This window comes from Tursiops truncatus, chromosome 19 (genome assembly GCF_011762595.2).
Source record: "Tursiops truncatus isolate mTurTru1 chromosome 19, mTurTru1.mat.Y, whole genome shotgun sequence".
In the NCBI taxonomy this organism is placed as follows: Eukaryota; Metazoa; Chordata; class Mammalia; order Artiodactyla; family Delphinidae; genus Tursiops; species Tursiops truncatus.
Window position 1 is genome coordinate 38395473 of NC_047052.1, and position 17209 is coordinate 38412681.

The following is a 17209-nucleotide window of genomic DNA, read 5'->3' on the forward strand; positions in this document are numbered from 1 at the left end:
TAATGAGGTGAATTACTTTGATTTTTAAAAATACTGAAACACTATTACATTATTGGAGAAAGCTCCCTTGCTTATGTTGGTGTTTATCTTTTTATATATTGCCAGATTAAATTCATATTGTTTTGTTAAGGTATTTTGTTTCTGTGTCTATGAAAGATATTGGTCTGTAATTTTCTTTACTTGTAATGTCCACGTTAGGTTTTGGTTCCAGGGTCATGCTGACCTCATAAAACAACTATCATTTTTGTGTATTTTATAAAAAACTTTGTATGTTATTGGTATTGATTCTAACTTAAATATTTGGAATAATTTTCCAGTGAGGCTGTCTAGGCCTTGTATTTTCCTTGTATGGATTTTTTTTTTGTTTTTTTGGTTTTTTGCGGTATGTGGGCCTCTCCCAGTTGTGGCCTCTCCCGTTGCGGAACACAGGCTCTGGACGCGCAGGCTCAGCGGCCATGGCTCACGGGCCCAGCCGCTCCGCAGCATGTGGGATCTTCCCGGACCGGGGCATGAACCCGTGTCCCCTGCATCGGCAGGTGGACCCTCAACCACTGTGCCACCAGGGAGGCCCCTTTGTATGGATATTTTAAAAGTTGGAAATATCTGTAGTTTTGGTAGTGATGTCTTCTTTTAAAATTCCTGTTATTTGCAATTTGTATGTGTCTTTTCTTCTTGATTTATCTTCTTAGGGGTTTATCAGTCTTAATCAGTCTTTTTAATGGACCAGTTTTAGACTATTGATTTTCCTTTTGTAAGTTGCTTTCTTACGTAAGTTGCTTTCTGCTTTTATGTTTTTCTTCCTTTTAATAATTTCCCACTGGCTGTAATTTTTTCTAGCTTTTTCAGATAAAAGCTCCTAGAGATGCAAAAGTCATTGATTTTTACTATTCTCTCTTTAGAATATATATTCTTTGAGTTTTAAAATTTTCTCTGATAATTACCTTAGGTACCACACACATTATGTTATTTTCATTATTAGTTAAAATATTTTCTAGTTTTTATTGAGATCTGTTTATTGACTCAGGAGTTTCTTAGAAACATGTTCCTTAATTTCCAAACACTGAGTAGGTAGGTATTTAGAATCTCCACTATGGTTGTAGATTTATCTTTTTCTCTATTTTTTCAACCTTTGCTTATGCATTTGAAATTATGCTATTTGGTGCATGCAAATTTAGGACTCTAATAAATTCCTGGTCAGTGGGCATTTTTATCAGTCTGAAATATTTTTATCTTTAGTGATATTTCTTGCCTTAAGGTATCCTTTGTTGAATATTCGTAGGGCTACATCAGCGTATTTTGCTTTGGCTTGTTTCCATGATATATCTTCTCATCTTTTCAATTTCTTTGTGTACAAAGTGTGTTTCTTATAACATCATGTAGTTGTGGTTTTAAACACAACTGGACATCTTTTCCAGTCTGGATATCTTTTTCTTTTATCTAGGATATTCAGTCAGTTTCTGTATAATAGAATTACTGATATATTTAGTTTCATTTTTATCACCTTTCTACTTGACTTTTTATTTTAAAAATTGTAGTAGAATATGCTTAACAAAATTTGTCATTTAAATCATTTTAAGTATACATTTCAGTGGCATCGTGGTGCACATTGTGGTGCAGCCATCACCACTATCCAGCTCCAGAACTTGCAAAACTGACACTATCTATTAAACAATAACTCCCCATTATCCCTTCCCCTGTCCCCTGGTAACTACCATTATCTGTCTCTATGAATTTGATTACTTGAGTATCTCATATAAGTGGAATCATACAGTGTTTGTCCATTTGTACTGGCTTATTTCACTTAACATAATGTCTTCAAGGTTGATCCATATTACAGCATATATTAGAATTTCTTTTAAAGGCTGAATAATATTCCATTGTATGTGTATTGCACATTTTGTTACTCATTCATCCATCAGTGGACATGGGTTGGTTTCATTTTTTGGGTACTGTGAAAAATGCTGCTGTGAACATGAGCGTACGAATATCTGTTTGAGTCCTTGCTTTCAATTCCCTTGGGTATATACCCAGAAGTGGAATTGCTGGATTATATGGTAATTCTGTGTTTCATTTTTGAGGAACCACCATACTATTTTCCACAGTGGCTGCTCCATTTTACATTCCCACCAACAGTGCACAAGAGTTCTAGGGTTCCAGTTTTTCCACATCCTTGCCAACATGTCTTATTTTCTTTCTTTTTTTAATAGCTATCCTGATGGGTGTGAAGTGGTTTCTCATTGTCTATTTGACCCACTTTTATGTTCTTTTTTCTCTCTGCTTTTTTGGGCACGTTCCTTTGATTTAATCAGACACATTCTCTTGTATTTTCTCCCCTCTGTTAACTTGTTGAAGATACTTTCTTTTTCACCGTGGTACCTTAGTACTCTATTTTATGTATATGTTAGCACTAAATATACTGTATACTTTTACTAAGCTTTTTTTATTATCCTTTTTTATTGGGGAAATTTTTCCTAGAGATTGCAACATGCATTCATTCATCCCACTTCTTGCATTGTTGCTTCCATGCATTTTAATTCTGTGTTTAACACTACAATACAGTATTTAAATGTTCTATGTGATCAATACTGATTTATCTGTACCTTTTAAAAAATTACCTGTACAGTTGCTCTTTACTTCTTTCTGCTTTTCTATTGCTCCAAATACTTCTTGCAGTAGTTCTTTTTTCCCTTCAGCTTTATTGAGACATAATTAACATATATTGTTGTGTAAGTTTCAGGTATACAGTGTGTTGTTTTGATACATTTATATATTGCACAGTGATTACCACCTTAGCTTGTTAGCTAACACCTCTGTCACATCACATAATTACCTGTAGTATTTCTTCCAGTGAAAATCTGCTGGTGCAGAATTCTGTTTCTGTGTGAAAATGTTTTTATTTTTCCTTCATGTTGGAGGATCTATTTGCTCTGTACATGATTATAGATTTTCAGTTATTTTTTTCCAACACTTGAAGGTTTTATCCTATTTTCCAGTTTGTGTCACTTTTTTTGTTGAAGTTAGCTTGAGCTCTGACTCTTGTTGCTTCTTTGAAGGTACTGTATCTCTTCCCTGCTCTTTCTCCCTCATGCCGATTATAACATTTTTTCTTCGGTTTTCATCAGTGAAACTATGTTGTGCCTTTATATAATTTAAAAAAAAATGTCTCTTGCTTGAGATTCTTAGAGCTTCTCAAATCTGTTGGTTAATACTGTTCTCTCATTTTTAGGAAATCATGTCAAGATCTGTTCAGATACCGCTTCTACCACATTCTCTCTTCCCTCTCTTTGTGGATCTTCAGTTATACGGTGTTTCATATGTCTCTTACTGGTCTTTTCTGTATTTTCAATGTTTTCTTTTTAAATCTCTGGGCTTTGTTTATGGTATTTTTTATCAATGTGTCATCCAGTTCAAAATTCTGACTTTTGTGTTTAATCTCCTGTTAACACTGTTTATTGAGCTCATTTTAGACGTTTCAGTTAAAGATTATCCTTTTGATTCTTTTCTTGTATAGATAATCTCTAGTGAAATGTGCCATCTTTTCATGTATTTCTTCTATTTTCTTGAACATGTTAATAATTATATTTTAATGTTTTAGTTTATTAACTCCAGTATATAGATAGCATATTTATTTGGTTTTGTTTTGTGTTGTTTTTCTTCTTCTTGATGTTTGTTCGTATGGCCCTATTTCTTGGTAGCTTGGTTAGTTTTAGTTAAATGTTAGAAATGTAAATACTCCTGAAGTATTTACAATTAAATATTAATATTTTAGTATCTTTAAAATTGTAGATACTCCTGAAGATGCTATCTTTCTCTGGAGAAGTTTCACCCTTTCTTCTGCTAGGTTGATAAAGTAGGAGTTGGATACCTTAATCCAGGCAGGTACTGAATGGAGTGCAGGGTGGGTTTTGTTTTAGTAAGGTATCAGCCACCTTTGATTCCTTCTTATCTTTCATCTGAAAACCTAGTTTGTTCACCATATTTCTTTTCTTAAAGGCTTCTGAAGTTTTGTTTCATCAGTTCCCTGAGCTCTGCTTTTCACACTTTCAGTTTAGCTTTTTGGCCTTTTCAGCTTCAGAATTTGGCACATCACAAGAAGAAAACAACCATATGCTTAAGACCGCTCATGTCTCTGATTTTGTTATTACAGCCTTCTCAAGACTACTTTAAATTTCTGCTCAGGAAAAACGTAGTTCTCAGCCTCTTCCCTGTGCCTAGAGTTGTCCAAGAAAAAAGGATCAACTCACTTCTCCACAGTTATCTCCTGAATTTTAGTCCCTCTTGTTCTCATTGCTTTGGCAATTCTTAGATGCCTTTTAAGAGATGATTTTATATTCATCTAGCTTTTCTAGTTTTCAGAGAGATTATTGGTTTGTTATCAGCTTTTTCTCCCTACTTGGAGGTAGAAGTCTGGAATGAGTTAAGCTACATAGCTACTTGCAGTGATTTAGTATTAATTTTGCTATAGTCTCACTGATAGTTGGCAGTGTTACTTTAAAATAAAAATTTATTCCTGTAATTGGTGCAGGGTGGCATTTCAATTTGTTTTGTCACTTGTAAGGATATTTTTTCCCCGTCATTCTACTGTTATCTTTAATGGATTATTTGTTTTCTTTGAGATCCTCACAGGCATATTCTCATTTCTACGCAGCAAGCTTACTTATGAAGCTTTCTTAATCAGTTACAAACCACAGAAATGAAAGTTTGGAAAATATTTACTATAAGAAGTCAGGAGGAACTAGGGTAGAGTTATTTTATTTGTGCGTGTGTGTTTTGTTTTCTTGTACATTTATGTTGTTACTTCGTAGACCAGCTTTGTTAGATTTAGCTTGTGCAAATCCCTTTGTGGTCACCTTTTCGGGTCCAGTATCTGTAATCACCTCAATCTCTGTCTGGGCCCAGGGTAAACTTGATTGGCCCAATTAGTGTGGATCCTCTGCATTCACACTGGTTGCAGATGGAGAAATGGGGTCCTCTGCCTATTGTAGATGAGAGGAGGGCGGGGTTTTAGGGAGTAAGGTGTGGGAATGGAGAGGAAATGATTGATATCTCTAGTGAAACAATAGGCAGGCAAACTACAATTCAGGCAGTATGTCACATTCAGAAATACGGGTCACAATCTCCTGTCTGCAATTCAGAAGTCTTAAAAAACTGAAAACAAAGTTATTTCTAAGTTTTTTGTCATATTCATTTGTCAATGGAACTGATTTGAGTGAGGCATTTTATTCCACTTTGAACATTCATATATTTCCTTGCAAGTGTTCTGTAAAGTATGATACGTGTAATGTATTACCTTACTAAATTACAAAAAGTTCTAAATTGAGAAACATTTTTTCCTGAGGTTTTTGGCTAAGTGATTGTAGACCTATACTTCTTTAAAAGGACTTGTTGCACACTTACTGTATGGCGGTGAGTACATTGGTGAATAAAGTAGATCTGGCCCATATCTCATTGCTCTTTCATCCAGTACAGTTAGAGTTTCCTGGATATCTAATTCAAATAATACCAGAAACAGAACCCTCCAAACATGTCAGTGGCTTCATTCCTAGAAATATCGCTGGATGTAATATATGTTGTCAGTCTTAACTACTTCCAATGTGATAATGGAAAAGAATATGAAAAAGAATGTCTGTATATGTATAACTGAATCACTTTGCTGTACAGCAGAAATTAACACAACAGTGTAAATTAACTATACTTCAATAAAATTAAAAAAAAATTTCCAGTGTTAGAAAACTGTATATTTATTAGAATACTTGGTATTATGAATAATAAATAATTGAAAAGAGCCCTAACTTGTAGGTAAAACTAACAAGGGAATGAGAAGTACAATACCAAAGGATGTTAGACGTGGTTCCAATATTTGTGTAAAAAGAAAAACTGTGTTTGACTATGAGAAATGCATTAGAAGCCTGGGTAGGAGAAAACAGGGCTAAATGTAAAAGTAAGGATTAAGATGATAATTTTGATTCCATCCGATCTACATTTTGGAAAAAAAACATTTAAGTGTTTTAACAGTGGCTTATAATTGGAGTTAACTTTTGGTAGTAGAAGGCCCACCTTTGTTATTTTCACTTTTCAGCATATTTAAAAAGTAAATTTGTTTTTATACAGAAATACTCAGTTTATTGTAGTTTATTACTGCTTATTGCTATTTATTTTTTAGGAACCTGTAGTCATTTCCTCCTTTCTTTGCAGAGAGGCTTATTTAAAAGACCTGTAATGTTTTACTAATTTTGTTGAAGTGTACTTCTTATATATTTTGGTAATGACATTTATACATCTATTTGATTGACAATATGTCCTTTAAGAAATTATTTTCAACCATTTAAGATAATAGTGCATGTCCAGTATCTATTGGTTTTAGCCACCACTGATAATTTTTTCCTTTTTGACTCAGCAGCCTTAAAATTATATGATCTGTTTTGAAGACATAATCTAGCAAGAGAAGCAAACCAGGTAAAGGTAGACAGCTCGGATTAGTACAATCCTCAGATTGTTAATTCATACATTAACCTGTACAGGGATAATTTGAAATTGCAATACAGTGAGAAAAGTTTTAGAAGTGAAGTGAAGCATTTTTGAGAGAAGTACATGCAAACTACCCTTTTAGGCTTTCTATTCTAGTCTAGTTTTAATGTGGCACTGTTCTTACCCTGGAAAACTCCTAGGTTGATGCCCCCTTGTGGTCTGTTACTGGAACAAATAGCACAGATGGAAATAAGTAATGGAGGTCTTAATACATGTTAAGTCATTCATTCCTTTCTTTATAATAATTTTTTAAAAGTGGCTTCTGAGGAAAAACAGCAAAGGAAAATTATTCCTGTATTCTATATAGTTCATTGGTTTTAAAACTTACCAAGTATTTTGTAACTGAATGCACATATATGTTAGCTGGACACTGAACTAAAGAAAAATAGGTTGTTGGGTAGGCTATCATTGTTATCCTGGGCATCTAACTCGATTAGTTAAAAGTGCGTTAAAAATATGATAAGATGTGATAGTAATTATAAGGCTATCCCACTACCCTCCCCCCCAACACACACACACACACACACACACACACACACACACACACACACACACACACACACACACACACACACACACACACACACGTAAATGGGGTTTGGGAAAACTTGTTGTTTATACTTTGCTTGACCTGAGAGGGCCAGGAGTTGTATGAGGCATTGGAAGGAATAAAGATTTTTGTTAGTGTATGGGTCAGTTTAAGCTTATTTGCTTTTCCTGACATTATTGGCAAGGTCTCATTAGTGTGTGAGAGTGGATTTGTGGAGGAAGTGGAGAAGTAGCAGCATAAGTCAGTGTTTTAAGAAAGACTGCAGATATAAACAGCTGCTTTTCCTTTTACCCAGTAAGATTCATGATGGTTGAAAGCAGTCTAATACAGTGAGTATGGGCTTTGAGATTAGATAGACCTGCTTTTTTTCTTTTCTTTCTTTTTTTTTTTTTTTGCGGTACGCGGCCTCTCACTGTCATGGCCTCTCCCGTTGCGGAGCACAGGCTCCAGACGGACGGGCCCAGCCGCTCCGCGTGGGATCCTCCCGGACCGGGGCACGAACCCGTGTCCCCTGCATCAGCAGGCGGACTCCCAACCACTGCGCCACCAGGGAAGCCCTAGACCTGGTTTTAAAACTGATTTTATCTCTTATCAGTTCTTGGGCAGTTATATAATATTGGGGAAGTTACTCCATCTCTGAAATAGGTTTCTTCTCTTTAAGAAGAGGTTAAGACCCACCTAATTGAACTGTTTCATCATATGAAGTCTTGGCATTTACCACTGTTATTATTACTTGTTAGGGAAACGGCAATTTTGAATTATAAAGAAAGTGTACCGTAGGATTTTGACTCTTAGGCCATAGGTAAAGACCCCTAATGGTAGAATGAATGTGTCTTTTAAGTGGTAAATCAGTTCATAGTCGTTTTTCTTTAGTGCAGACTTAGTGTTGTGCTACTGCAGAAGTACATATTTTATAAATTTTTGGCTATAAGTGTGATTATATTAAAGGATTTACTAGGTCAGTTATTTTAATACTTGAAGCCTACTAACCATTTATTTTTGTTTGTTTGTTTGTTTTTGTTTTTTTTGTGGTACGCGGGCCTCTCACTGTTGTGGCCTCTCCCGTTGCGGAGCACAGGCTCCGGACGCGCAGGCTCAGCGGCCATGGCTCAGGGGCCCAGCTGCTCCTTGGCATGTGGGATCTTCCCGGACTGGGGCACGAACCCGCATCCCCTGCATCGGCAGGCGGACTCTCAACCACTGCGCCACCAGGGAAGCTCCTAACCATTTATTTTTATAAAAATGATTCAATAAGTTTTTTTGCTTTAGGAGTAATAGTTGCATGTTTTGGCAGATTAACTTAAAAAAATAAACTAGTATTGTTCCTCGATTGCCATCTTATTTTAAAAAAGCTTGTGTGAAGGACAGCAAAGTAATGAAATGTTTTTTATTGTTTTGCTTTTAGAACCAGGCTCACTATCTTAGTCACTTTATTTAATAATAATTAATCTGAGTCCATTTCAGAAGAAATAAGGTTATTTGGAGTTATTTAACTTAACAGAAAAAAAAGATTTTAAAACCCAGATAAGTTCAACTTTGAATCATAAGATTTTATCCTTTCCACAAATTTCCTTGGCAGCTAAGCGGTAAAAATTTACTAATTTTTTTCTTTTTGAATAATTTGCTATAAAAAAGAAAACTAGAAAGATATCTCAAATACAGATACAGCTGCTTGGGTTCAAATGTTTGTTGGAATTAGGTGGACTATAAATCATGTAAACAAAGATTTAACTGTAGACATACCATCAGAAGGCTATTGTATGTATTCATACCTGCCTCTTTCATGTTTTCCTTTATTTCTTGGGTTCTCAAAATATCTAGCCTACATTTGGATAATGTCTAACTGAAGACTCTTGTTCCAAACCCTGGATGAAACTAATAAAGACTTTAATGAAGGCAGTACTTTGGTGGTGAAAATTTCTCTTGTAAATTATGAAATGGATTTTTGGTTTTTTATCCGTGAATATCTTGGGGACACTTATTTTAGGAAAGAAAAGGGATGGGGGAAAGATAGCTACAGCAAAGTGGAGAGTTAAATAGTGAAGGGTGATGGCAAGAATACATGCCATTCTACCAGGAACTTGTTTTTTAAACATAAAAAGCATATGTGCCAAATTTACATATTTACTAATTAAAAAGGCTTCCTGGAAACATTAAGTAGACTTATCTTCTATAACCTTTAACATTGTCACTAATGGATATTGCATAGAAAATTTCATCGAAGGTTCTCTAAATAATGTAAATGATTATGAATATGTAACTAGTTAATATGCAGCTACGAAAGGATTATCATGTAGAGGTTAATGAACATTCTGCTCTTATGGTTTGCAGGGCTTTTCTTTTTGTGCTTTTGGCTCACTTCATGCTTGGAAACACATGCATTGGGATTGGAAAGCATCCTGACTGTTTTTGGGTCTCATCTTTTAATAGGGTTGTTAAATAGAAACTTTATAAAAAGGATTTCATGAAGATTTCTTTTTCTTTTCAATTTACATTTAATTCTGTTTGTCTATTTTATAATTACTGCCGAATCAGAAACAGTGAAATGGATTGATGTAGTTTTAGCCTGGCTCTTCCAGATGTAAAGTCAGTACTCTATTGTACATTATCACTGTTATTAAGTGTTGCTGTGTGATTGATACTTACTGAGAGATCTTTATTCTAAAACCGACTTTTTATGCTGAGTTAATGTGTAGTATGGTTGGGTATCTGATTACAGCATGCATTTTGGTACAGAATTGCTGCCTTAGTATTTATTTAAAATGTCCTAAAGGATGACATTTACGTCAGGAATTAAATGTTATAAAATAGAGGAATTTAGTGACAGGCCAAAAAAAAAAGACTTGTGATTTTTGGGTGAAACATGGAGCTTATATAAGATACAATATTGGTATTTAGAACAGTGAACAAGAGCAGTGTTTCAAACCATGTAATACTGCTGTGTCTTTCATGTGACATTATATTAAGCATATTGGTTTTTATCCCTTAGTTTCTCTGTCTCTAAAATGGTGCTACAGTATTTGAGATGACTGTTTAAAAATTTTTATTAATGGGCAGTTTAAAAACATTAGTAATCTTTGAAAACAGTGCTGTTTTTTTCTTTTTAAATTGCCATTCACGTGTTCTTTTTTTCCTTACTGGTTAGTGTTCTTAATTTGTTTTCTGAGCATTTTAAGAATCTGTTGAAATATCTCCAAGGAAAACAAATAAATAGCTTTTATGTTTAATTTCATTGTTTTAGTATTACAAGCATAGCTTAAGCTGGCTGTGAAGTGCTTAAAATTTTATCATAATTCACTGGGGGGCCAAATTGGCTGTTCAGAGCATCTCTTTATCCCAAGTATTTCTTCTTGAAATGTAGTAGAAAAATATCACTGTACTCATTTTCAGTGCATCAGAATAAAAATTACAGGTGAAAACATTTGGAGATATACTGACAAAATAAAGTACTTTCACTACTGTCTTTTTTTTAACTGATGAAATGTGGATGTTACATTGGTTTCTTGTTATTTATAACATTTGTGTATTCTACAAAATATGTAACATTGAAAACAGGCCTGCAGATTGTACAAAATACTAGTTATCTTATATCATATGTCACCTAATAGTTATGAAGCGGGTTTTGTACCAAAGTATGAATCGGAAAGCTGTAATTTGTTCTGCAGTTATCAGCCTGCGTTAGAGGGGTATGATAAAGTGTGCTGCTTAAAAACTAACATTCACATCTCTGTGCATTTGACAAATAAAAATGTATATTGAGGTGCTTTTAAATCTGTAAAGCCACTGTTGTAGTTTTCTGATAGAATGATTTTGTAGCTTTGTGCATAGCCCTGTTTTTTCATGAGTAGTTATCTGTTTTCATGACAGGTGGTCACTAACTGCCAAGAGAAAATCCAGCATTGGTGAGTGAAAGATGGTTTTATTACATTTCTGAAATACTAATGAGTTCATCTATTTGTATTTAAATAAAGCATACACATTTTTTGTGTCCCATAATTGAATTCTTCTAGTAATCTCCATTTTGAATCCTTTTGATACTAATTTATATTGTCTTTCATCGTTTACTGAATTACATGTTCCCTGATTTCCTGAAGTTGTGTCACCATTTGTGTTTATTCTAATTGCTTTCTTTTTTCCTTTCTTTTCTTGTCTTTTTTTTTTTTTTAAAGTTAGAATAGTGTTGCTATCATTATGAAGTGGAGACAGAGGAATTTTTGAATCTGACTAATTATAGCTCTATTTGGGGACTATTTTTTATATATGTAGTAGAATAATAATTTGAATCAGTTGTTTTAAAATAATGATGGAAATATGCACAGATACATTTTCCCAAAGTTTGAAAAATCTAATTAAGTGCCTGCATCTCAGAACTTGATTTAGAGACCACACTTTTCTAGAGTGCAGAGAGAAAGCAAGCATATCTATTTTAATGTGCTAATCTATAGTTAATAGGACAATGCTTGGTAAATAACACACTTTCCTGTGTCTTGTGAGGAAAATGCTCAATTTAATGGTGAATAAAATCTTATGAGTTGTCATGAGGTATAGCTGTTGATCTTACAGATACCAAATTACAATATATCCATGCTGTGTTTACGAAGATTTTAGTGAGAGAACAACAAGAGCTGTCTTGATTATTGTCTGCAGGGTTATTGCAAAATCATGGTAACCGCCCCTTTAGCGGTGAGATTAAACCTTTGGTTATACACCATCAAGCATATAATATTTTAAATTTATTTTAAGAGGCTTTTTCTTCATGCCTGAGAGATCTCCAAGGAAATAATTTATAGTTAGTGTATATCAAATGTTTTTTGGTTTAAATGCACATAGGCTGCAGGCAGTGGATAAGAGTGAAAATCGGTGCAATCTGTACACATCATTTTATTAAATTCTGACTTTTGGCTTGCAGAAATAATCTAAAACTAAATAATACCCACTTTATAAATAAAAATTCAGGGACTTCATTAATTTTCAATAAATGCAGAGTTGTAGTTGCATCCACTGGTGGTTTAAGTCTGTCAGTATATCCATAATGGACCATTTGCTTTTCATTTTACATTCAGTCCAGGTTAAAACTTGAAATGTGAGTCCTTGGTCAAGGAATTAACCATTTTCCCCCTGCTAATTTGGCCAAATTCCCAAGGGAAGTTTTATTAATGTGGACTTTATTGGTTTTGGTAAGGAATTCACGAAATTAGTAAAAGGTTGATTCACTCAGAATAGATACTAATTTACACAAATGTGTGACTAACAACTTGCTTCTGGTTTAAGATAATTTCCCTACCAGACTGAGAATTCTTTAAGGCTAAGGGACATGTTTTCATCCTTTTATCCACAGCACCTCCTATTGTGTTTGGCACATTATAGGTACTTAATAAATGTTTGAGTAAGTAAAGACCAAATATTTGCTTAATTTTTGTATAACGTTTTTATAAGTGCTATAGCAGTACCCAAATCTGATGAGCTTGACAGACAGAAATGCAACATTTACTTCAGGGCAGGTTCACATGACTCAGTCTCAATTTCCAGTTTTCCATAGCTCTCCAAACTAAAGCAGCTTAGCATATTTACCTTCACATATCTTAAAGTAATATAGTACCTTATCTATACATTAAACAATTAAAATAATTTTTTCCACTTAGAATTTGCTTTTTCCTCTGAATTATTTTTAATATGGCTCAGGAAGCAGACTTCTATGTTTGTTTTTAATGAGGGTCTGATATTGCTAGAATCCAAATGGCCAGTGAATTCACTAATTTATTATATTAAAAAACTGAAACCAAGTGTCTCCAATTCCTCTGAAAGCCAGGAAATTGCTATTAGGGAGCATTGTGGAATTCTTGTGATGTTTTTATTATCTTAATTCCACAAACAACGATTGAGTTTCTGCCATATGCCAGTATTATGCTGCTGTTTGGAACTGAAAGACCCTGCCACGGAGAAATTCATAGTTGGGCACTAAACAGGGAAATCACAATAATTTTGTGCTATTTGGTTAGAGATAGGAAGCAAGAACAGAGACTGGAGCTATTTTTAAGGGTGTCTCATGCATTGCTTTTAAAAGCATGTTGCTTTTCACTCTAACCTTTGGCATTAGCATAGTCTAAGATACAATTCATGTACCTAAGTTACCCTTCTTTATGAGTATATACCAATATAATGAGGAGCAAAATAACATGTTTTTTTAAAAAATGTAGTCTTACGCTAGTGATGTTTATGCTCATTTGTGCAATTTTAAAGGATGCTTTAAGGGATGAGTATGAATATTTTACCTTAAAATTTTTCTTAAGAATGTAGGCCACAAAGTTAAAATATTTGTAGAAATGTAGGAGTAAAAATGGTCTGGGGCAATGGAGTCTGACCCCAGAAATCTCTTCCAGAAAATTAATTTAAATTCCAGAACTTTGGTGATCTAAAGACATTTATAGTATTTGTTTAATTAATAACAGATAAAAAGGAAATGTTTGAGCCTAATAGTTGAGAATTTGTGCATCACTTTTAGAGCTAATAGTGGTTTTCAATTTAATGAAGATTTAAGAACATTTTTAGGTACAACTTTTTTTCCTTATATCCTTTTTACTTAGGAAATAAGGCATTATAAAATCCACACACTATTTTCTCATTAAAATGCGGATATACTTCCTAGTGTTTGATCCACTAGGGGCTGATTATTCTGTTTGTAGACTATTTGTAATTTTTAATCTTTTAAATTCTTCCCTAAAGAACATGGGATTTGGAGCCACAGACCTACATTTGGATCCTATCATTTACTAACTTTGTCACCTTGGGTGAATGACTGAGATTTTTAGTTTTCTTTTTGTAAAGTGATGATGATAACTACTTAACTTGAAGGTAAAGTGTTAGACAATGTCTATAGAACATCCACACTGGCACTCAATAAATATCAATAGTAACTCTGAAATCTTTTTTGAAAAGTTTAACGAATTGTCAGGTGAAGAAAGAAGGAAAAACCAAAAAACCCTCCAAAGCTTTGTAAATATTCCTGAATATTTTGTATTCACGCCATTATCTTCTTATATCATGATGTAGAGATGGCTTCCTGAGTGGTATTGTTAAAGCTTTATATTAATGTTTTTAAATAACTTTTATTATGAAGAATTTCAAACAAAGGGTGACAGAGTTCTGTACTGAACCCACATGTACCCATCACTCAGATTCAATGATTATCAACTCATGATTGCATCTGAACTGTTTGCTTCCTTTTAAAATAGCCTATCCTACCCTCTACCCCCACCTCCATTTTGACATTACTCTGAAGCATTTCATTTCATCTGGAAATATTTCAGTATATATCCTAAAGACATAGAAGATTGCATATTAGCTGTTTAAATTTTAAATTTGAAATTGGGCAGTATATTTATATAGTTCAAACTTTAAGAAGTACAAAAGGGTATAAATGGTATGTAGTTTCCCTCTTACCCTTGTCTTCCAGTTCTCACTTCTCTTCTTGGTAAACGACTGCTCTTTACCAGTTCCCTGCGAATCTTTTCAGAAATTATTTGCACAAGGGGTGTGTGTATGTATGTGTGTGTGTGTGTGTATGTACTTATATGTATGTGTATTCATCCACATATTTATATATATTATGCTCCCACTCTTTGATAAAAATGAAATCACACTGTACACTGTACATTTAATACTCTACTTTGGAGATTGTTTTCAGTCATTAATTAACTCCTATTCTTTATGTTCCCGTGAACTTCATTGTGTGTCAAATGTCTGATTTTTAGAGTTACCAAATATTTTTTGGTACTTATTTTTTTTAAATAAATAATCGCCACGTGACTGAGAGTATGACTTATACAACTCAAAATACATCCTTGCTAAGCTGTTGTATCCATTATTTATTGTTCTTTAATAAAATTACTCCAAAATATACTGGCTTAAAACAGCAACCATTTACCTATATATGGTTCTTTGGTTGTGCATATTGGACTGAACTTACCTCTGTTGTTTTCTTCTGATCTTGTTTGGGCTCACTCGTGTGGTTGCAGCCTTTTGGTAGCTGGGTTGCCCAAAATGGCCTCGCCCACAGTCTGGTGGCTAGTGCTTGGCTGTTAGCTGGGCCTCACTCTCCATGTGCTCTTTTATCTTGCTTACTTTACATGATGCTATAAGGGCAGCAAGAATGGAAGCTGCAAGGCCACATTCTGTTGGTGAGAGGAACTCATAAAACTAGACCAAATTCAAAAGGTGGGGAAATAGACTCCACATGTTGGTGGGAGGAGTGACAAAAAATTTATGGTCATTTTTAATGCACTATAGATGACTTCTGTTGAACATGCCCCACAGAAAAAAGAAGTCTCATTACTTGTGTTGATTTGTGAGAATTAAATGGAATATGGTATCTGATGCCTGGCACATACAAATCATCTGTATGTTAGGCACTGTTTGTATTCATAAATTATATGCATATGAATTGTGTAAAAAAAAAGTCTTGTTTCCTGCAAATTATCTTGAGAATTTTAAGTAGTAAAGATATCTATGAAATTACCGGAAGCAAACTTAAATGAAAATATAGAAAAAGCTATTTTATATTGCTCAGATGTTTAATTTTAGAAAGAATAGCTTTAAATTTGGATGTAAAATTTCTGAAGCATGTGAATTTTGAGAGGGGGGATTGTAAAGCAAACTTGACATTTTTTATTTTTCAAAGGAAACTGGAAAAAAATAGTATTTTAAGAAAAGTAATTAGTTTCTAGCATAGGTTATAGTCAAAGTATATAGTGAGAAATAACCAAGAGATCATGCCTAAATAGTTAAAAATCACAGGTGAAGATTTGATGATCTTTCTTTCTTTCTTTCTTTCTTTCTTTCTTTCTTTCTTTCTTTCTTTCTTTCTTTCTTTCTTTCTCTCTCTCTCTCTCTCCTTCTTTATTCTTTCTTTCCTTCTTTCTCTTTCTTTCTTTTTTCTTTCTTTCTCTTTCTCCCTTTCTCTCTCTCTTTCTCTCACTCTTTCTTTCTCTCCCTCCCACCACTCCCCCCTTTTCTTTCTTTCAGTTCCTCTTTCTAGTTAGTCAGTACAAATGGGTGACTATCTATATCTACATCTGATGTTTTTGAGGGATACCTTGCCCCACAAAAGCACTGAACAATGCTGTGGTTTTGTAGTGTGTTTCTCATGAATTACCTGAAACAGTGTTTTCTTGACTTGCCTTCATATGCTTATATAAAATTTATTTTTTATGCATACTATATGAAATATTGATCTGCATACCTTTAATACTTTAAAAACATTTATTCATGATGATGAGTTCACTCCTCAATATTAGGTAAGTTTGGCAACCATATTTTTCAGAGTCTTCATTATACTGACCACAAAGTTTTCAGTCACTGTTTTGTACAGGCCCTCTGGGCTTTTTTATTTTTATGTGTCATAAAATCTTCCAATTTTCTGAAGATGTTACATACTTTTGTTGGGATTTCTGTTGTTATTTATGAAAATGTCTTTAGGGGCAAGGGCAAGAGGCAGGAATCATATATAAAAACCCCCTTCTCTGTCATTCTTCAGTTTTTTTTTTTCTGGTGTCATGTTTTAGTACATGGGTTGGGATGTTAAGTAAGTTTTGAAATTTTTGTGTATGATGTTTCAAAGCAAATTAAGATGAAAAAAAGATTCAAGTTGAATGTTTTAAGAATGATTTTTTAAGAAACAAAATCTGTATTAAGTTTAAAATTTTTTATTCTGAATATAAAATGAATACATATTTACTGAAAGGTAGAAATAAAAGAATAAAGATAAACTTACTCATAATTCTGAAGAGAAGCTAATTCTCTCCCTCTCGCTTTTTAAGACATTTTGTTTTATTCCCTTCAGCTTCTTAATTCTTGTTTGTGTCACTGTGGTCAAATTGTAAATGCTTAGGGTGTTTTTCTTTTCTTTTTTAAAAGAGTTAATTATTTTTAAACTGTAATTAGAATTTGTTAACTTCTAGGAGTCCCCTCACCTTTGTATCATGTTTTTGGAAAAACCACACTAGTTTAATACTTAACGCATTTCTGAAAATAAAAGGCAAAATGATATGTTATAGGGGAATTTTTTTCCCCCAAAGAGTTTAAGCTATTATAAAAAAAGAAAAAAATCCCTAATGACATCTCATCATTTAGACC

General features: G+C 33.7%; 1 protein-coding gene across 1 annotated transcript in view; it reads left to right on the forward strand.

Moving 5' to 3' along the window:
* Positions 1–17209, forward strand: part of URI1 (URI1 prefoldin like chaperone) — a 65811-nt gene that overhangs the window by 15954 nt on the left and 32648 nt on the right. The window contains exon 2 of the mRNA XM_019941009.3: positions 10946–10980. Within this exon, the coding sequence (XP_019796568.1) occupies positions 10946–10980 (35 nt within the window). The remainder of the gene's footprint in view (positions 1–10945; positions 10981–17209) is intronic.